General features: G+C 36.5%; 3 protein-coding genes and 1 non-coding gene across 5 annotated transcripts; 2 read left to right on the top strand and 2 right to left on the bottom strand.

Moving 5' to 3' along the window:
* Window positions 1-13: 13 nt before the first annotated feature.
* Window positions 14-8850, top strand: LOC140785694 (uncharacterized). The gene is made up of 10 exons (XM_073133655.1): window positions 14-436; window positions 2105-2618; window positions 4195-4345; window positions 4580-4687; window positions 4802-5375; window positions 6544-6780; window positions 6884-6953; window positions 7250-7431; window positions 7676-7748; window positions 8356-8850. Exons 1-10 carry the CDS (start codon window positions 236-238, stop codon window positions 8508-8510), a joined length of 2265 nt encoding a protein of 754 aa, XP_072989756.1. The 5' UTR covers window positions 14-235; the 3' UTR covers window positions 8511-8850.
* Window positions 8851-9137: 287 nt separating this feature from the next.
* On the bottom strand, window positions 9138-14350 carry LOC140787590 (uncharacterized). Its single transcript, XM_073136591.1, has 5 exons — window positions 14023-14350; window positions 12538-13082; window positions 10688-11602; window positions 9689-9972; window positions 9138-9425 (listed from the first exon to the last, which is right to left on the bottom strand). The coding sequence occupies exons 1-4, from the start codon at window positions 14173-14175 to the stop codon at window positions 9717-9719; spliced, it is 1869 nt and encodes a 622-aa protein (XP_072992692.1). The 5' UTR covers window positions 14176-14350; the 3' UTR covers window positions 9138-9425; window positions 9689-9716.
* A 173-nt stretch (window positions 14351-14523) lies between these two features.
* TRNAT-UGU (transfer RNA threonine (anticodon UGU)) lies at window positions 14524-14595 on the top strand. The gene has a single exon. It is a non-coding gene; the product is annotated as a tRNA-Thr (tRNA).
* Window positions 14596-14886: 291 nt separating this feature from the next.
* On the bottom strand, window positions 14887-21250 carry LOC140787708 (uncharacterized). Of its 2 annotated transcripts, none has more exons than XM_073136794.1 (8): window positions 21145-21250; window positions 20245-20406; window positions 20034-20163; window positions 19797-19942; window positions 18332-19645; window positions 16722-16759; window positions 16452-16637; window positions 14887-15245 (listed from the first exon to the last, which is right to left on the bottom strand). In XM_073136794.1, the coding sequence occupies exons 2-8, from the start codon at window positions 20377-20379 to the stop codon at window positions 15233-15235; spliced, it is 1962 nt and encodes a 653-aa protein (XP_072992895.1). In that variant the 5' UTR covers window positions 20380-20406; window positions 21145-21250; the 3' UTR covers window positions 14887-15232. The 2 variants fall into 2 exon arrangements, with proteins under 2 accessions (XP_072992895.1, XP_072992896.1); XM_073136795.1 differs by lacking the exon at window positions 21145-21250 and adding an exon at window positions 20821-20960.
* Between the last annotated feature and the right edge of the window lie 266 nt (window positions 21251-21516).

The raw sequence follows: 21516 nt of genomic DNA, 5'->3' as shown, positions 1-21516 counted from the left end.
CCAAGTTGTATCTGTTTTTTACTGCAACGAAGAAAAAGACTGACGGCTCCGTACGATCCAGTATCCCCTCACGCCATCTTCGCGCCTTTTCCTTTTCCAAAAACGCACCACCTATCTCTCTCGCTCAACCAATCGCAATAATCTCCCGAAACCTGGCCAAAACCCTATCCTCCCAATCCCTGAAAACCCTAACCCTTCTCCTTCTCCTACCTCTTCTCCTGCCTTCGCCTCTCTAATGGCGAAAGGAGGAGGAGGAGGAGGAGGAGGAGGAGGAGGAGGAGGAGGAGGAGCGGCGGAAGCGCCCGCGCCCGCTTTGGTCCCGACGGAGGACATTATCCAAGCCCTAATAGACCACCTCGTTGCCCCGCTTCTTCCCATCAGGGGATCGTCGCAGAACCCCCCTTCTCTCGCTCAGCAGGAGGCCGTCGCGAAGCAGGTATCACCATGCGATGAAAAGAATTATGCGACGTCTTGGTACTCTTTCATATATAATGATTGCGGCATCCTTAGTTTTCGGAGCACATTAGTTCGTTCTTTTTATCATATTCATCATCATATTGTAATTTCAACTAAAAGCGCATATTGGGCAGGGTAATGATGCCTTCTGTAATCTGATAGAAGCTAGTGATATCAAAGATAAGAATCGAAAAAGTTGTGCATTCATTGAAAAAGGAATACACTGTCTTGGTTGGGGCAAATTTTAATTTTGGAGCTTGTCGGTGTAGATATCCTATTACAGTTTAGGTGCTTTTTCTAATAAGCTTAAATAGCACATAGTTGCCACTTGCCAATTGGAGATAGATTAACTGGAATCACAAGGATTACAATTTCATATTTAACAAGTGTTAATTGTTGTAGTCTCCAAAGGAGGTGGACCATAGAACTGTTCTCATAAGTTGCTTTAACGACCTTGAAACTTTCAGATGAGCCAGTAGGTTCTCTTGAAGGGCTATTTTATAGGACAATAGAATTTTGTGGCTGTGATTGCCTGCTAGAAAGTAGTTCCTCACACCTTTACCAAATTTTGTCTAATCACTAAGTAGTCGTTCATTCAACTAGAGTAGTCTTCTTAGTGTCCATTTGCCTATAAAAACTGTTGTGGAAATCTTGACAGATTATTTTCATCCATTTTATTCTTAATAGATTAGGCTATTATAGATTTAGATATTATGTTTTGGACTAATTAAAATGGAAGTTAAGGGTAACCTTGTTCTACATTTCTAACGTGATGGTGCTTATCTCCTATATGTTCTGCAAGCAACAATCAACTGAAGCGTACCTATTGTCTAACCTATAATCCACCAGTTTTCTCATTTTCCTTTGCTCACTTTTTTATTCTGTCAAGTCATGCTATTTACATTATCCTTTTTAAGTTTTGAAAAACTAATATCTCACCCTAGTTCAATTTTCTGTTGTTGATTGGGGCGAGTGGTATTAAGTATTAACTTACTGTAGTATTAGGATAGTTCCCTTGGATGTGCATGTGGGTAAATTGCATCTGAGTGCCAGGTATTGTGAGCAGTTTTTTTTTTCATTTTATTCCTATTAATAACTTAATTTTAGCACACATTGTTGTAATGGGTTGTATATGTTTAATTATGTTGATATACTCACCTAACTTGAGATATGGTTCAACCAAATAATCTTGGTTACTTAGCTTCTGTAGTTATTACAATTTACAAACCCAATAGATGAATCAATTAGAGGAAGCCATTCATCAGACATAAGTATACAGTTTTTAAAGATAATTCCAAAGAACTCAGGGTGGAGTTGGGGGTATAAGCTAGCCAATGTGCCTCATGCCAATAGTGTATCTGTATAAAATTGGGGGTATAAGCTATTTTCATGTATATCAAAGTTCAATGTGGCTTGATCTGATAAGGACACATATACATCCAGTTTTTGGATTGGTAAGTTGGTACTGGTGAAAACAAACCAAAATTAACTTCAAAGTTCAAACATATTGTGAGGCCACACTTTTAAGGAGAATATCTTTGTATTAGTGGATTTCTCTTCTTTTTTTTTCTCTTGTACTTGCTGTTCTTTTTTCCTTTTCTTGTTGCTTAATAACTTAGTACATTGACAAAGTGTTGTGTTGTGACAGATGCATGCAGTTGTGCTGCTATATAATTACTACCACCGGAGGCAGTTTCCGCGACTTGACTTTCTTGGTTTTGAATCTTTCTGCAAATCCGCTTCTATTGCTAAACCAGCTTTATTGATGTACATGAAATTCATGCATAACTGTGATAACTCAAAAGGGCTCGGGAAGCAACTTTCAGCCACAGAGAAAATGGTCATGGATGCCTGTGATATTTCGGGTGCATTAGATACATCAAAAGATGTGCCAAATATGGAGACATGGCCAATCATGAAAGTTGCTGTATTTCTAATAAATCCTACGACAGGAAAATGTCTGCTTCAGTTTAGCTCTGTGACTCAGGGTGTTTGGTCATTGGTGGAAAAAGAACTTGATGCACCAGACGACAATTTGGTATGCAGCAACCAGCTAAAAGTACATTCATCATCAGGAAAAAAACGAACAACTGGTTCTTCAGGCGGATCATGTGAAGATGTCCTTCAGCAACTTGCTTTTTCTGAAGTGGAGTATAAAGCAGGTGTCCTCGATTTCTAGCTACTGTATAATGATTTTCTTTTCGGATAATCTATTTTCCTATGACCTTGATATCCATCTGAAATTTGGAAAATTATTTTCTATGTACTGACACTTGCATCTAGAGGTGTACATTCTTATTATGTGATATTCTAGTTTCTATCTTGAAAATCTGTTAACTGATAAATGAGGTCATGTCCACTCTGGGGAATAGCAGACAATTGCATAATAATAGTACATTTTCATGCTATTTTCTAAATAAATAATAGGTTTTAGAAATGTTCAATCTGTGTTTTATTGGTGATGGGATTCTTTCGTGAGACACTTATTTTCTTCTAATATAATTTTAACGAATTATATAGTTCTAATGTATCATAAATTATATTGCAACTATTGTGAAGATTTTTATTTCCTTCCACTTTATTCAGTTATATATTCCCTTTTGGATGCATTCCTACTGCATGAAGAGGTAATTTGTCTAACCGGTCCAGAGCAGCTAGTTAAGTAATGTTATCATTTTGTCTAAAAAGTTTAACTAAGAATCTGTAGTAGATAATCCGTAATATATTCTGTTTGTTTTCTGTGTGCTCATAATTAAATGATTAATGCAGCCATAAGAAGCCTATCTTGAGAGGCAAGCATTCAACATTGCTAACTTGTTTTACTTTACACTAATCATGGTAAAAGGTGGAACAGTATTGTGAAACTTGAAGTTAAATGCCAAATCTAGTTTTAGCCAACTCCTCGTAAACATTACTCATTTCATTTCTATTGTTACTTAGACGCTAATACATTCTGATCTCTTAGTGATTGAAAAAGTAAATTGGCTTCTTTGGATGTATAAATATTGGAGGTTATGTCCCTATCATTGTGGCATTGCCACAACTGGTGTAAAGGGAATTTTTTTTTTTTAAAATGACCGTAGCTTCATGCATAATTTGGGCTTGTTACTGCTTGTTCTGGGCATGACATGCCTGATATTGTAAGAGAAAATGTAGTTTCTCTTAACGGATGCTTGTTTTTTTGTAGTTCTGAAGTAAAAAAAAAAATTGTTGCTCTGAAATTTCTGTCCAGATTGGGGAAATGAATCAAGAGTAAGTCTGCACAACTATCCCTTTCATTTGTCATGAAATTTACAAATTTTCGCTACTATTTGGACTTTTAAAAAATTGGGTTAAACAGAATGAGAATATGTTCTATCAATCTCTATAAAGTCCTCTTGAAATAATAGGACTGCATAATGCGAAGTTTATGAAATGTGTGCCTTTTCTATCAGCACTTTATTATTTAAATATATAAACCACTGTTGCAACATAATTACATAACCAGTTATTTTGTTGATGAAATTGTTTTTGAATGTGTTAGGTTCATTTCATCCCTTTCAACCTGATAGTAAATTATTTTGGTGGTAAGGATCATGATAAACTAGTCCTGTTGCTTTATGAGCTTCTATATTATCTTCTAATTCGGAATTTGTGGTGCTTGACTATTATCTGGTCAATCTGCTGGCGAACTAGAGTTTTGTTGAATTTATATTTTCTATTTGATATTCATTCGGAGAAAATGATTATCATAAATAGGTATCAGCCGATCAAACTTGTGTATTCTGGAACGACATTTGGCGTATTCCTTAAGTAAGGAACGAACAACTACTAGGCTATACGTGATGCAGTATACAGAAGTAGGCAAGGAGGAGCTTACAGAAATTCTTGTAAAAGATGTAGTCAGCAGGTTTGTATTGGTGTATTTCAGTTGGTTGTTTTTGTTAGGTGTTCTATCACAAGTTGGATGAATTTCTTATATTGGCACATTTTATTTGTTAAAGTAATTAGTTGGCTCCTCAACATGGACTTCATGCAATTGTGAATCTCGTTATCTTGTGAGATGTTCAGTTGGTCTGGTATTCATGTTACAATTGCCCTCTATGATTTTCTCACTTTACGGAAGTTATCTGTGCTTTTGCAGCTTGCAAGGTCCTCTAGTCAGAAGGGGTCTAAATACTGAGGTAACATCAGTAGTTGAGCACTATCTGCTACTACCATATCTTGGTATCTTATCTGACTGGCTACACAGGTAATAAATGATTTGCTAAAACTTACATGTTATCAATCTTGATCTAGGCCAGAAAAGAGCACATGATTGTCATGTTTTCTTCATTTCTGATGATTGCTCATTTGGAATGATCAGGGAAGCATGTGCTGGTGGTTCATCAGATGTGCTAAGACAGCAAGCAGATCTGAATACAAAATGTACATCAGAGTCAGATAAAGTGCACACACTTAAAGATCAGAGGGCTAACAGCAGATTTCCAAAAAATGAGCAAATTGTAGACATATTGAGCTACAGAAAGAGCAGAATTAAAATTGAAGAAATTGACAAGAATAGAAAGTATGTAACATGTATAGATCTTTGTGAAGCAGATTCCAGTGCTGGTTATTCTCTCAAGCCTTCCATGGAAGAACAGAGAACAGATGATCAATTGGTTCAGAATGGACAAACTTTGGAAATCTTAATCAATGAAAACAGAGAGAAACTTGTTACTGCAAGAAGCAGAACATTTGGAGAATCATGTATAAATGAGTCATCTCTAGCTGATTGTAGGCCTTGTAGTGAAAATAATCATTTATCCTTGAATGGGAAACAATTAATTCATGAGGAGGATATGGTAAGGGATGCCATTCTGGATTCTCATGCTAATAGGAGGGCAACAGCTGATAGTTATGTTGCAGCAGATGTCAGCATGGATGGCTCTGATGACAAGGTATGCTTACACCATAATCAACCTATGATGCTAGCGAACTATATAAGATTGAAATGTTTTTTCTCTATCATATTTGTTTCTACTATGCCCTTCCTTGGTATGAGCATCATAATTTATTTTCAGGCATTGTTACTTTGTTACTTGATTCTCTACTTTTCAATATATTGTTATGTACTTATCTTATGGCTACAAGTATATAAAGTTCATATCAAAGGAATGTCTTGGAGTAAATGAATTTTAAATTTTAAAGTGCTGGGTGAGAGAGATCGTACTTCACAATCATTACCTTAATGCTATCAGCATCCTCTTCATCCTCATTATCTAGCTTTTTGCAGCAATTGCATTAATAGGAGGTTGCTAGAGCACATTTATAAGATGAGAAGGATCCAGAACAATTTACAGAAAATTTATCAATTGTTGTCTCTTGTGACATACTGACATCAACACTATAGAATTATTGCTTTGTTATGACTTAAATCCAATATCAGGTAAAAGATGAGTTTGTTGTTGCTGTTTAGGCTCATATAAACTTGACTGCAGTTCTTTACAAGTCCTCTAGGCAGGTGAACTCACTTCGGCTAAGCCATAGTTAATGCAGTCTTCTTTATTTACGTGTTCTCATGCTGTACTTATCAAAAGAAGTTTGCAACCTGATGCTTAAGAGGGCTACTTATTCTTCTTCCTGCAGCTTGACAGACAAATGAGAGTCCCATTTTATTGTGGTCTTATATCGTAAAATTTTCCAGAGTCACATTACTCTCCTTTTTCCTCGTTAATAGAAATCCTACAGTTTAAAGCATTGGATTGAGGTTCATTTGTCAAACCATTCTTTAACCACCTTTTTGTTTGGACTCACTGGATAGGGGTTCTATGGTCATTAAATGTCAGCTGGAGTAAGTAGGACTTTACTCATCACCTGCATGTCTAGAGAATGTATATTTTATTTTTCAATTCTACTAGGAGTAACTAAATAACACACTTGCAAGAAAAACTGGTGTATAGCATTACCCCCACTTGCAAGAATTAAAACCATGAATTGTCAATTTTGTACATAGCAACCAATGTATGGAAAAAAAAATTTCAAGAGTTTCTACGGCCAAAGATCCTGCATTGTTTTTTTTTTTGGTCCTTGTTTGTATCAAATTAAAGCATCCAGTGGATCTGTCAGGAAGGTATTGGTGGTTTCACCACAAAGCCCTCCCCTTCAAAAAGCCCATGCAAAGAACCACTAAGCGTACCAGGAATAGCTGACGCTGTTCAAGATGGTAGAGGTACTTTTGATCTTCCGCTTGTTCCCCTGCAACTCAATTCTCAATTTCAAGATACATTCCAAGAGGAAATGAAGTCCAAGAGAAATGAATTACATGCTTCTTTACAAGTACTTCAGAAAAGACGGAATGATTTGGTATGTCCTCATATTTCATTTTGAAGTTTTTTTCCACCTTTGTTGGTTTGTTTTCTTATGCTCAAAGTTAGCTGCTCTTTCTCTTCTTTTTTTTCGGTGTTAGTGTAAAAAGCAGCGGAACTTGGAAGATGAAATTGCACATTGCGAGATGAACATCCAGAGAATTTTAACTGGTATAGTATGTTCAATATTGATAATTCAATAGTCATAATTTGTTGTCTTTCATGGACATTTTATTCCAACCATGAGAAAGTTTTGAAAAAGAAAGTCAACCCAAAAAGGGCTTGACCACATAGTGCTGAGTATGCAGCTTTCAAATGTCAGCATTCCATAATCTGTCACTCCTTAAGAATTTATTGAATCTGAATTGACATCCATTCGAGATTTTTAATTCAAATCAGTAATTTCTCAATTATATGTTGAAATAACAGCAAATTCTCTGCTACTTGACATTTACTCTCTGATGTAGTTTTTGCGGAAGGAGATAACTTGATGCCAAAGGTTGAATCTGTAATAGAAGCATGCAATGCTTTTCGCTCAAGCACAATGCAGATAGATGATTCTTGTTGCTCTGGAGAAAGGAGGAAAACTCAAAATATTAAAAGAAAAAGATTGTCAGAGGCAGTTCTTTGTTTGCGGAGTTTGTGCCAGGCGAGTTATCTTTTAGATATAATTAGTTCTTTTTCCTGCAATGACATGACTGTTGAATTTGTGATCATAAATTTTGTACCTACCTCAACTCCTCTTATTGGGATCACAGATCTTTATTTGTGTTACTAATTTACCTTTTGTTTGGCAACCTTGTGTTATTCTCCATACAATCTTCATACAAAAGCACTTGAGGATTTTTCTGAATTGTGTTATTGGCTGATTATATACTTCTCTTTACATGCAGGAACTGGATGACATTTGCAATGAAAACAACTGGATACTACCAAGATATAATGTGCTTCCTTCCATCACAGATGGTAAGGCCAAAACTTTGATCATTTAATTCAGTTGAGTTATTGCTGCTATATGACTAAATTCTATGAAGCGGACTAGCTTGACTACATGGCTTTTGTCCTCCTAGGACTTAGTTACCCCTATGTTATTATTAGGTGACCATTCCTATTGGAGATCCATTCTTGGCATGAATCTTCCCTCATCTTTCCAAATCCTTCAATGAGTTCATGTGTCCATAATATCGAACATTTACCATGTTCATTTTTCGTTGGATTTTCCCATATAGACGGGGCATTCAGTTGATTGTCTGCATCAAGTTGTATCACATGCTACATGCAATAGGTGATGCATGTTTCAACTATCTAGTGGTAATGTACCATCTTATGCTGGAGTTTGGTTGGATGACATCATATGACACTGATCAGTAGAAATAATGTTATTCTGCAAGTATCCCCATATTATTATTATCTTTCCTACCCTGTTGTTAGATGGAGAGCAGGTTAGATATAGTGGGAGAAGTCATGCTCCTTGCATTATTCAATTAAGCCTCTATCTTCCTCTTTCTGTGTTTTCTCGTGCTTCATTTAACAATCTCGTCTTGTTGAGATTTTCCATTATCCTGTTCTCTAGGAATGTTCCAGGCCAGTGTAATGGTTAAAGGTCTAGACTTTGAATGCACGACTCAGGGTGATTTGAAGAGGAGCAGTCGGGAAGCACGGGAGTCTGCAGCTACTCACATGTTGAGCAAACTCCACAACATGGTGAGCCAAGAACAAGAGCTGTAGCCTGAATATGATCAAATGGCCTGAGTGTTTCTCATTCTTCAAGTTAGTAGAGCCCCATGGCTGTGATACGAATCTGACTTTTGAGATGTAAATCAACTAATGCTAACAGGGATATTAGACACTAGACCATGGGCAGCACAAATGAATGATATGGAGCCTCTTTTATTAGCTTTTACTTTTCTTTTCTCCTCCTGATCTTTTGTTACACCTTACGACAAGCTGTGTATAGGTGCTAGGCGATGGCAGTATGGACGAACGACTGGAATGTCTTTGTTAACTTATTCTGTTACTACCAACAAGATGTGTAGAAATATAGATTTGCTTAATGATGATTCACCCTTACAGATAGCAACCTTGATGCATCTTGTGTGACGGTTCAAATGGCTTGAACTTTATGTACTGCTTGAAATGGGTTATTTTTCGTTAAGGTATAGCTAAGCTGTTGAATATCTGGTTGCAAGTATTATACAATTCAAAGTATGAGTGATCTCGAGGATGAGAAATATAGCAATTTTTCATTTTTTTTTAATTCCTTCTCTTTTCATGTTCTGTTTTTAAAGAGAAATATGGCATTGTTAAATATCAAATATGCCGCACCTAAACATTGCTTGCTCAAATTAGCGAGAGTTATATCTGATAGGCAAACTTATTGAGAAATCCGTGTAGGTACACGACTCAATTACCAATAAAAAATATGACCAGCCTAAGAAGTGATATAATATGGATCAGCTTCTTTTCAGTTCCATTACAATGTAGAAAACAAAAACATAACCCCAAAACTTGCTCACTCTGTGATGACTAATTGACTATCATGTCCTGCCTGCATCAGGAGCCATGTTGTGCATTTCTTCTGCTCGTCCATTTGCAATAAAAAAGGTTAACTAGTCCAGAAGCAATTTAATAGCTGCACAAATACTGTAAACCAATAGTTGGTTAAACATGTGATATCAAGAATGGCCGCACAAACATATGCTCTTTATTGATTTATGTTATATTATCAAGAACAGCAGCACAAACAATTTTACATGCCACAAGTGCATAAGGTCATATCCCGCCAAAAATGAGCATAGCCAAATAAAAGAGAACAATCACTTTATAGATGTGATGCAAGTAAACGAGTGTCTAATGAAATCTTTTGAAATTGTATGTCCTACAGTACAAAAAGAAGTATCACTGACCACTCATAGGCTGCTAGTGGCAACACCCTTAGTTCATATCTTGGTCAGGATCTTGCTGTCTATCATCTCCATAATCTACCCAAGGAAGTAGCGACTCTAGAAAGACCAGAGCAGCATTGCGGCCCATGACCTCACGTGGAGCACGCGCTCTTTCAGGAATGGCTTCTCTATCACCATCTTGTATGTCGTGCGCCATTTGTGGACCGACCATAAACTGTCTTAGTTCTTCAGGAGGAAGTGACGGTATTGCATCGGAAAAATCTGAAACCATCAGATGTGAATACCTGAAAAAAAGGAAGGGACTGCTCAGAAAAACTTTGAGATAATGGAAAAATTTTAAGATGAAAACCTATTAAATAAGCTTAAAACAAAATGGCCCACGAAGATTTAACAAATAAATGAAAGGAATTGAAAGGAATGCAAACAAAAGTGTTTATGAAACTTAGTAAAGGATTCCTTTGATTATGGGGCTAATTCATTATCCAATAGGTACAATGCAAAGAAACCATATGCCAGTTCAAGAAAGCTTGTACATTACTCAGGCCTATTAGTTTCATATTTTTGCCAGTTATTCTGTATTAAGGATATAAGGTATACAGATCAACTAGCATAGTAGATCTGTCCACATTAACTTATCAGGCATATAATCAGATAAACTTGCATCATCAATGGTAAATGGCCCAACCTATTCATCATTCTAAGAGCTCTAATTGAAGGTGAACCTAGCTTTCCACTTGAGAAATAAGTGAAGTTGCCAATATGTTCAGCTCTATTAACAACGGCTGATGGGCAAACTTGAGTGCTCATGTACAAGGTAAGCTCGAGCTTATAGCTTGAGCTTGGTAAATGACCATGGTGTATCAGCCAGAGAATAAAATCTCCCTCGACCAATTTCTAGCCTTATTCATGGCATCAAGGTGACTATACTTCTATGGAACTCAAATGTAGATAAACCAGCACAGATCACAAAGGAGAAGTTCAAATATCAGAATGACTTACTCGTTCTTCTCCGAAGAGAATGCCTCTTTTCTGACACATGACCAGTCCTGTGCCTCTCTGCTATGCTCTTTAAGTGATTCACCAACCATCAGAGCAGCATCTTTCAACAAATTCTGCAGCTCTGGGAACCTCCACATAATATAACTTCGTTCAACATATATATTAATCAGGTGTTCCAAAGAGGGGTTTCCTGCTTTTGCACATCCGAAATATACGTTTCTCAGTATTTGGGTCCATGCTGAGTCCTTTAGAGGTGCCTTCACAACTAATTTCTGAAGCACCGAAGGATGAAGCATCAATGCTTGCTTCATAAGATCAAGTGCTGTGGCCTTCTCAGCCTGGAGAACACCTTCAGTAGAAGATTCTGCATCACCTTCAAGATAAAAACGTGCGATGGGAAGAGAATATGAAAAATTAGGAAACAGCCACAGTGAGTTGTCACTTCCATATATTTCAGAAAATTCTTCCAACCAATGGTATTCCTGCGCCCTCAGAGAGAAGTAGTCAATGCAAAATAGAGCTCCCATTGGATCGTCAGGATCCAGTGACAAAAGAAACTTGCAGACCTCTAGAGCTGATCGATGGCAGCCACGCCTATCCATGTTTTTCATGTGGCTAAAAAGGGCTGTGAATAATGGTTTATTTGTATCATGGGTGTATTTTAATTGGCAATTACCATGCAAGGGGCTAAATAGAGGATGCCAGGCACACTCTAATGCAAATAGGCACTTAGCAATCGCATCTGCAGATGATTGATTTTCTCCTGAATATTTGAACACCTCAGCAAAGGTCAACAAAGATTCTACGTGATATGGATAATGCGCCAAGATACTTCCAATAGCATTGAGATCATTGGCAAGTTTAGCAGCTTCAAATGCTTCTTGTGCATGACAATAAGATTGTGAATGGACATACCTGCAAGATGAAAAAAAAAAATTCACTTAGCCAGCCATTTGGATACAACTATACAAGGGCTATATGACATCTAATAGCTGAAACACTTCCATCCAAATGACAAAAGGTAATCTCTAATTCTAGAGGATCTAGAATTCTTCAAAAACATATGTAATCCCTCCTATGTTAGTCTAAACTCAATCAAGACAAACTAAAACTGGAATGTCTTCAACAGGTAGTTACAGCAAAGACAAACCCTTGATACGATTCTTACTTATACAGTTATACTTATCTGATTCCCACCTGAATTATAGGAACAGCTAATCAATGTTTTATCTCCTAAATTACTAGCTACAAGGATCATATGGCATGCTACAGTCTGTAGCAGTACAGTAAAATCATAAAACAAAAAAGAAGACTTGTAAACTAAAAATAAAGCAATAAAAGAAATAATACATGATACTAGAATATGACTCTGTAAACTTAAGAATTATAACCCGAATTAGCAATCTTTTGATTACAAAAAATGAAAAAAGAAGAAAAACAGAAAAGTTGCCTAATCCTAGGACAGATAGCATCCTAGTGAACCTTATTCTCAGATATGTTCTCCAACAATATTTAGCAATTAAAGTGTCATATTTATAATAATTATAATAGGCAACAGGAAATTTATTGTACGAGAAAAAGATCTAGCAGAACTAACAGTCATCGAGGTCACAATTTTCTTACAAATAAGTTTGTAAGGAGGAATCACATTCTGGCAGACAATACTGAAAACAATTTGTAAGTTGCATACAAGGTAAGATAGGGATTAGATTGCAAGCAAGCCCATTACCAATTTTACAAACTGAGAATGAAAATATCCAGAATTTTTGTCTCAAGTGAAAGTATAATTGACCTTTCAAGTGGGATGGTTCTTTTAAGTGTTTCACTAGCCGTAAAGGATGAAAAGTTACCTAAAATAATGGAGGCCATCCTTGGTTTCCAGAAGTTCCATGGACATGGATCCATCCCACCGAGGCCAGTAGCTTGACGGAGAAATAAGAAGTGTTTTTCTTGGATTGTGTGCTGCACGCCTCCCACCTATTTGCCTTGAGCTACTACCAATATGTTGATTTTCAAAAGAATTGACAACTTTAGAACCAAATATTTTTCGCAGCTCGTTTTCAGCTTTTAAAAATTTGGGATCCACCGCTAGGATAGAAGATGTGCTAAGTGCCACTTCCTTAGCTTGAATGTCACTGCTTACTGCTTTAATATTCTGAAGCTTGATCTGATCAGTAGGAGGCTTTACACCAATAGATAAATCTTCTAGAATTGTATCAAATGATTTTTCAGATTTTGACCTAGTTGTAGATCGTGCTTCCTCCTTGTTCTTTTTTTTCTTTTTCTTGGATTTACGATTAGAAGCAGGATATATAGTTGTAGGACTCCTCACTCCAGGTTGTCTATGTTCAATAGCATTTACTGGTTCTCCATCATCAGCTTCCTCTTCATCTTCCTGAAAAGAAACAAGATAATTAACTATACAAGTGGGAATCGTAATTCATATCTTGAGCCAGGCATTAAAACATAGTTTTAGCATACTGTGAAATATAAAGCCACCGACAGAATCTATGTAAAGGACAAAACCATATACAATTTGTGCATTAGTATGAAAACTGGCAACAAGACTGCAAATTACAGATCCAGGTCTTCAATAAACTTGTGAAGTGATTCAGCTATATAATATTTTGGTAGCTCTTTGTTGCATATAAATTCTCTTTGCTGCCATATGCAAGGGTTATACTCATACTCAAATTATGATAATAATGTGGGCATCAAAACTAGATTGACCAATTTAGATTCTTTGGGCCTTCTTATTCTTCCTTCTCTTTTATCCCCCGACTGCTGGGTGGAAGGTTTTACGAAAGAAGAAGTTGGAAGCATTCCAATATGGATATCGAGGGAAAGATCTTCATACTCATTCGAAAAAAGAAAGCAGTCTGTCTCCAGGTGTATTCACCTATTAATAAAGGAAATTAGGATAGCAGAGGCAGCGCAGGAGTATTAGGACTCAGCATCTAATAGGCAAAATAATCTCGGTTAGGATCGAAAACAAGCTTCGTACTCTACAGACAGTATAACGCCAGAAAAACTAGCATAAAAAATTGTATAGAATTCCATCTATCTGCAAGCCTTTAGATCACCCGGCTACTCTATCCAACCTTAAATCTCGAATTCTCTTCCACTAACTTTAAAGTATTATATCTCCCATCTCCCTCTTTATCAAGAAATTTTCCAATATTTATCCTATATCCCTCTTAGCGACATGCCTACAAAACGTTTCTTGGAGCTTTCACACACACACATATCGCAAATAGCTCAAGAACAAAAAAATCATAAGAACAAACAATCAAGAACTCTATTTTCTGGAAGAAAGATAAAAAGCGGGGACCCACCTGTTCGTCGAGGAGATCGAATGGATTCTTGGAAGGGGCGGCGGAGGGCGGGGAATCGGATTCCTCGTCGAGGTCGGGGTTGCTATCAGAGGATCCGAGCCGCTTCTCCTCCTCCTTCTCTTTGAGGACGCGCCGCAGCAATCGAGCTGACATCGCTATCGTTAGGATTAGGGTTTCTTCACGAAATCCGAGCTCCGAGAGAGGGAGCCGGGAACAAGGAGGAGAATGGAAAGGATATTACGCAACGCAGGATTACTTACATTTGGATCCCTCAACTATTGCTACATTTTCACTTTCACCCCTCAACAGAAATAAACAAACTTTGAATGAATATAAATTTTGAGTTTGATACTTAAAAAAATTATCATAGGCCCCACTTAATAAAGATGGAAGGATTTATTAAAAGAAGTTATATATTTTGATCCATCTATTATTAGATTAGTTAATATTAAAATATCTAATTAATATATTTAAATAAATTAATTAAAAAAATAAGAATAAGCCTCTATAGCTCAGTGGTAGAGCGTCAGTCTTGTAAACTGAAGGTCCGTAGTTCGATCCTGCGTGGGGGCATCATCTTCTAACTTTTTTAATTGTTCAAAAAACCAACCTGATATTATACATATACACATCAATCAATAAGAGAAATGATCTAATAATATTAAACAGTTGCATCTCTTTGTAATAACCAAACGGATTACAAATACTTTTTTTACCAATGCACATTCCAACCGGCTTTGCCTAATTTAATAGGCTCTTTCACCTGCAATCTTCTGACATTTACCACATTTTTTTTCAGTATTCGATCATGGTTTCTACACAGAAATATATAAAAAATCTTCAGAGAAACAATTAACAGTATCATGAGTTACAAACATCACTAATTAGTAAATAAAACTAATAAATGTAAAATATACAAAGCTCGTGTAATTGATACATATATGTTTCAGAACACAAATAAATCTTTAGCAACAGATGAATGAAAAATTAGCTCAAGAATAACAATCGAACAGAGTTGCTAGCTAGGTACAAGATCCTGTCAAAGAAACCTCATTATCACATAGCCACTATATTTTCTGTTGCTTTATGCTTCAACAGGCGGGACTCAACAAGTGAAGAGCATAACTGGTAGCTCCCTAGGCTCCAACAATGCAGGATGGCCATAAATGACTCCTTCGAAGTTCCAACTCATCACCTCCTCATATAGTTGTTATTCGATTTTACTGCATATAGATGGATGGCTATACTTTAGAAGTGAACAAATATTTCAAGTAACATAACTACTCCAATTGAGATAAGAATTATGGTCCAGTTCACTATGGAATAAAGTCAATTCTAGAAGTATTCTAATTTTTAATACTAAAATAAGAAAGTTAATACCAATATAAACTATTGTAATGTTTAATTGAATACTAGTATAAGGAACAATAATTACATTTGATGTGATATAAAATTGAAATTAAAATAATAAATAATAGTAAATTTGTATTTAGAATTTGTGATATTTTAAACCAAATGACGAATACATTTGATTGGATGTAAAGTAGTAGTAATTAAGTATTATCTAATCTACAAACAAAATATTAATTTCAGATTATTATTAAATTAATTTTCAAAAATTATATGAAATAAGAGAAGAAAGAATAATGAATTAGTATACCATAAGAAGCTAAGCTATTGCTTATTTACAATACTAGAATAAGGAGACTTATTTCAGAAGAAAATTATTCCTATGCCACAAGTGAACGAATTATTACTAAATTAGCATTATTGAGCTCAATTCAATGTATTGAACTGCTTGTTATGAATAACTCATGTAAGGGTGTGCACGCATGGAGCTACATACATATGTTATACGCTGCACTCATACATCTTATGTTCAAAAGGGCCTTGATGCACATAATAAAGATATGCAAAACTTCCAACATTTGCATATGATAATTTTTTGAACTTTCAACAGCATCCAATGATTCAGATTTCTTACTTGCACTGACTTCAATCCATGTGAACTTGCCTGCCCACCTGTGTACGCTCTAAAAGTAGAATAAGCTCACACTCACGTTATGTACAGCTTTGAGAACCATAATCTTAATCCCAACAATAAAAATTGTGTAGCGGATTAATCTTATTGGCATGTTGAACACCGAATATGGTCAACGGGTAGAAAGAGGATGACAGTAGAGAATCTATATGAATATTTCTGTTTCTATAGCTCTCAGAACTTTAAAGGAGCCAATTTAGAAACAGAAACCTAGTAACTTAGTCAAATTGCTAGAACAAGGCTTATTGCTTATGGCTTATGCTTACTAATTTGTGAACGACGGACTGCTATGTGATATATGTAGTATGGATATGCTTTTAGTATCATCACAGTCACAATTTTGGTCCTAATAGAACATAACATAAGATATAAACAAAAATTTGTGAACCTTTTCCGTGAGGACCGTCTAGGAAAGTCGTATTGTGTCTCTATTACTGAAGTCTTTGCACTTCTCAAATTTGTCATCGTTCCTCTGTTACTTTGACCACAAGCATGCTGCCTCTTACTCTGGAACTCCTCAAGGTCCTCCGAGTTGTTTGATTCTTTTGAATGCTTGTCTAGGAATTGTGATGACCTGCATAAATAGGCAAACATACATGGTCATCAGAGAGGACTGCAAGCATATCTGACCATGTGGTCTACATAGGAAAGAAATTACTCTGAACTATCAGTATTCTTCACCAGAGTATCCTTACCCTGCAAATAGAAACAACATCATGTCAGTACTGTTAGGATCAAAGAAAGGTTTCTTTTGAAAATTTTTGAATAGAACATTTATCCACTAATACTAGACATTCAAATGTTTTCCATAGCTAAAAAGAAAGAGAAATAAAAATACATAAATCCAAGAACACGAATTACTCAGGTTTAAGAATCGTAAGGACTCACATCTTACACTTCTTTAATATTCCACAAAATGCCCTGTAGTCTAGGCAAATTGAGAAATTCATGTCTATAGGTTCAAATTATGTGCTGCTATGCTCCAAATACTCCAGTCATCTAGGATAAGGTAACATCAAGGAGGAAACCGACCAAAGGTTCCATTGAAGTCCATCCCACCCTCTATAAGGAAAACACTCACCTAGCTTGGAAATAAAGGATGTAGTTTCCATCATGTCGAGAAGCATAAAGAATCCCTCATGAAAGTTGCAGCTCTCAATTGTAATATTCAATCTTATCTTTAAGCTTCACATCCCTAATCCAGTTAATCATGTCAAACGCCAAATAGGGCAACTAGACTCAAATTAGCCAAAACATAGCCCCAATTAGCTTGAGCCAGGAAATGCTTATTCTGTTGGGCTATGAAGTATGAACACTTTAGATAGCATGCTCTGTTCATGTCTGACAGTTATCGGACACCGACACTCGTCAAACATTTGTTGGACACGTGTCGAATACTTCCACAATGTATCCAATATTTAAGAAATTATAGAATAAATTCGGACACTCCTTGGACACTTTTGGACACTCTTAAAATAATTTTTAGGCATAAGATCTATCATATGCTATAAAAGTTTATAATAAAAATTGTCTATTGCAAGACTTTCCTACATATGCTATAGAAATATAATGCAACATTTATTCTCATAATATTGAATTGCGATGTCACATATTAGCATTATATTTTTGACTTTGTGGTATTGCATACATTTTGTTTATCTCTCATGAGTAATTTATGCATGCCTTTGTATTTAATTCACAAGTTTAGAAAAATATTTCACTAAACATATCAATAATATATATAATGGTTTTTATTTATGCATGCCTTTGTATTAATTTACAAGTTTAGAAAAATATTTCACTAAACATATCAATAATATATATAATGGTTTTATTTATTTTTGTCGTGTCCTAAACTATTGTGTCATATTCTTTTAAGATTTGCCGTATCCCCATGTTCGTATTATGTCGTATCCGTGTCCGTGATTCTTAATTAGTTAGTTGTTGAGTAATTCATCAGCCAAGAAGAAAAAGGAATAGTAAGTCAAACTATTACACAATTTCTTGAGGCAACTCTGGAGAAACATTTTAAGCAAGGAAAAACCATGAACTTTGCTGCAGGGCATCTTTTACGCATAATCAAGTGGTTATCATGTGCATATATTATGTATTATGTAACACTTACCAAAACATGTTTTTACAGCTATGGCATTTATTATGCAATCCCTGTAATGTGATATGTATGGTAAGCTTTAGAAACCAGTAAATGATCAAGCAATTCTTATAACTCTGCAATTTGATATGTAACTACAAAGAAAAGGAAATCACCAAAGCATTGAATGTTGGCACTGAATCCTCAGGAACAGAATTGCCAAGAGAAAGATGGTCTGCTGAGCCAGCATCAGATTGTGCATCAGTCATTGGGAAATCCAGTAACCTCTGCCCGGCAAGTTGACAACAATTTGATAACCTGTCCCCATAACCACCATCTTCTGTTGATCCTTCAATAAGCCCAATCTCTACTGAAACTTCATGGACTCCTTTATGACCTTTAAGGATGCTATTATCAAAATCCTCTGTATTTTCTTGTCTGTCATCAGACATTGGACTGCTGATTTTCTCAGAGTTCTTTGTAGCACCACTAGAACCAGCTATAGAGCTTTTCACATTGGAGCACTGAACCTCGTTGTATTTTTTGGTCCCATCAGCACTGCATATCTCTATGTTACCAATAGGTTTTGGATATGCATAAGGTATTTGTAACCCGCTCTGATTCCTAAATGGAACATTAACGGAGTCTTGAGGAAGCACCTTTTCCAATGGGCAAGATACAATACCAGATGTACTATGCTTCTGAACATCTGAAGTTAGATATGAAGATGAGACCACACTTCCCTCCTGGCATCCTACAGTTTCAACTGGAATACTGGTTGATGTCAATACGGAAGATCCAGAAGTTACTGCAGTTGCATCTGGTGGATATGCCTTCGATTGACAATTCTCACTGATAGCCGAACTTAGGGACGAATTGGTGCACTGACTGGTCTGCTCAGCTGCCTTGTTTTGTAGATCCACCACAGTGCACTCAGATGGCGAAATTTTCCTATGGTCATCAAAGATATCAACAAAATTGGAAAGACTCCCTTGTGCACTATGTTGAGATCTTGGGTGGATGCACACTTCATCTTTTAAGCTATTAATCCATGCTGATGGTGTAGAGTTCAAATCAACAAAGAGATTAATCCCCTCCTCCGACATCACAAAAAACTGAAGTGAAGGAGTAGCTTTTTCTGTAATCTCATCAGATGAGACAAGGTCACTTTCTGTGAAACATTCACCAACTTTTTTGTGTCTGTATTGCATTGGCGCCATATTACAAGTTCCATTAACGGAAACAGAATGATTTAGAAGATTCTGACCAGAATTACTTGGTTCCAAGTGTTTTTCAAACCCATTACAAACAGTGCCATCATGGTACTCAAAACCTTGTCGCCGAGCTGCTGGGTTATTTTGGACATCAGCAGCACTCTGAGATCTTATGTTACCCATGATGCCAGGTCGAGATGTTGAAGAACCAAAACCTTCTTCTGTCTCATTGTTCATACAAAATGGAAAAACAACATTTGCAGCAGTATCAAATGCCTGCATTAGGACACAAAGCAAATAAAGAACATATCTTCTGAACTGAACGCTTACAACATGTGTAACTAAATCAACAGTAGCGCTCAGATATGGCAAGCATCATGATGGCTGAGACTGTAAGCTCAGATAAAAGGAAAAGAAAAACACAGACCTTTTCAGGAGCTCCCTTTACCATCTGGCTACTGATTCCCATTTTATTTCCCATTTGCAGTTGTGCTCTATCATGATGCAGCTTCTTATTAATGCCATTAGTATGCCCATTGCCATTCTCAGGGAAGTGGATTTTCTCATATGCCCCTATAACAGTTGCCATTTTTAAATCAATGATGCGATGATTATTGTTTTCTTCTTTTGGACAGTAACTTACAAAACATTTAATAAACCATACCTGCAGTGGTTTCTTTTAGAGGTTGAACTGTTTCTTTGGTCTTCAATACTGGGATATATGATGCATCAAGAGAAAACCCAACAGAGTTAACTGGTCTCTCCTTTGGAGCTGCTGAACTTGACTTTCTCTTCTGCAAAAAATAGAATTAGATTTCATAATCATTTTCACCAAAGAAGTGTAGAAGTGCATGAGGTCAGCATTGTAGATTTACCTTTAAATATGATGCCAATGACTTAGCTAAATGAGAATGACTCTTATTTGCAGGGAGATGATGCTTTTTGCATAATGCTTGGAGCTCTTTGCGTGAGAATTTGAGATAAAGTTCTAAATTTTCCTGATACCCCATCAACTTGGTCTTGAAGATTTGTAAGAGCTAATAGGAATGAAGATTCACCGTAATATCATTCAGTCAAAAGGTTAAGAAAAGAAATAAGAAAATATACTACATAGTACTCTACAGAGTTGCAATTGCAAACTTAAGAACATGGCTCATAAAACTGAACTATGACTGAAAACAGTGAAATATACAAGGAACAACAAAATTATCGTCAAGGCAAAATGAGAATAACAGAAGTACTTCAATTGAAACATTCAAAGAAGATTGTAAGTATTTAACAGGCTAACATAGTATTTTCATAGGAAAACTTAAATTCAGAAACGAGACATGGCAAAAGATGTGCAATCGAGAAAAAAAGAAACCTAAACAAAATCCAGGAGGGGAGTCTTGAGGTGCAATAGAGAAAATCTAAAGGATCAACAGCTTGAAGTGATGTAGACACTACTATACCAAACGTCTCCAGGCATGGAAAAGGGTGCAGAATGCACACAAACAACAATTCCGCAATTACAAGTTAGGAAGAAAAGTCTTGACAAAATCAATGAGGCAAAGAACAGATGGTAAAGAACCAAGAACTAGACAGATTCTCGTATTCTCCAAATCTGCAAAGACGAGCAAGCAATTATGTAAATGATAGTGTAAAAAGCACCTGATCTAGAAAGATCCAAAGCAAATTAGATTCGCAAATCAAACACTAGGAACTCGACGGTTGGGGAGTCGTAGGAAAGCGAAAAGATTGGAATCTTCAAGCGGCGCGATTCGTGGAATTCTCACCTGACGCTTAAGTGGCTCCAATTAGGCGGGATTCGTCAGCGCAGCACGATCTCAGAGGGAGACAGAGGGGAAATTTTGTGGGAGAAGAAGGTGGGGTGGGGGTGGGGGTGGGGGTGGGGGGGGGGGGGGGGGAGATGAAAATGAAGGTTTCTTGGGTTCGGGTGGAACCCTTGTGGCTAAAATGGGAAATGGGCGGCGCCAGCTGTTTCAAGTTCTAGTCGATGAGTCGAACAGTGCCCAGACTGACTGCGCTTGATGTTTTAGTCCAAAATATCACCCTTGTTACCAAATTAAGCTCTCAATTGGAACCTTCGGTGAGAAAGAGGGTGGTAGTATTACCATTTTAGGTGGCTGCTGCAACTGCAAGTGGGA

This window comes from Typha latifolia, chromosome 4 (genome assembly GCF_019914945.1).
Source record: "Typha latifolia isolate L0001 chromosome 4, TyphaL0001v2, whole genome shotgun sequence".
Classification (NCBI taxonomy): Eukaryota; Viridiplantae; Streptophyta; class Magnoliopsida; order Poales; family Typhaceae; genus Typha; species Typha latifolia.
Note: the sequence above shows the minus strand (reverse complement) of the source record. Positions and strands in the feature narration are given on the sequence as shown.

Bases quoted from the DNA above. Each gene is read 5' to 3' on its own strand.
- LOC140785694 (XM_073133655.1), top strand. From the start codon at position 236: ATGGCGAAAGGAGGAGGAGGAGGAGGAGGAGGAGGAGGAGGAGGAGGA. The intron at 2,619-4,194 runs GTGTCCTCGATT...TATCATAAATAG, and splicing joins TGAAGTGGAGTATAAAGCAG to GTATCAGCCGATCAAACTTG. The intron at 7,749-8,355 runs GTAAGGCCAAAA...CCTGTTCTCTAG, and splicing joins GCTTCCTTCCATCACAGATG to GAATGTTCCAGGCCAGTGTA.
- LOC140787590 (XM_073136591.1), bottom strand. From the start codon at position 14,175: ATGTCAGCTCGATTGCTGCGGCGCGTCCTCAAAGAGAAGGAGGAGGAG. The intron at 13,083-14,022 runs GTGGGTCCCCGC...GTTTCTTTTCAG, and splicing joins TCGATCTCCTCGACGAACAG to GAAGATGAAGAGGAAGCTGA. The intron at 11,603-12,537 runs GTAACTTTTCAT...TTCATCTTGCAG, and splicing joins GATGGCCTCCATTATTTTAG to GTATGTCCATTCACAATCTT.
- LOC140787708 (XM_073136794.1), bottom strand. From the start codon at position 20,379: ATGGGGTATCAGGAAAATTTAGAACTTTATCTCAAATTCTCACGCAAA. The intron at 20,164-20,244 runs GTAAATCTACAA...TATTTTTTGCAG, and splicing joins CATTGGCATCATATTTAAAG to AAGAGAAAGTCAAGTTCAGC. The intron at 16,638-16,721 runs GTAATTTCTTTC...CTATTTATGCAG, and splicing joins AAGAATACTGATAGTTCAGA to GTCATCACAATTCCTAGACA.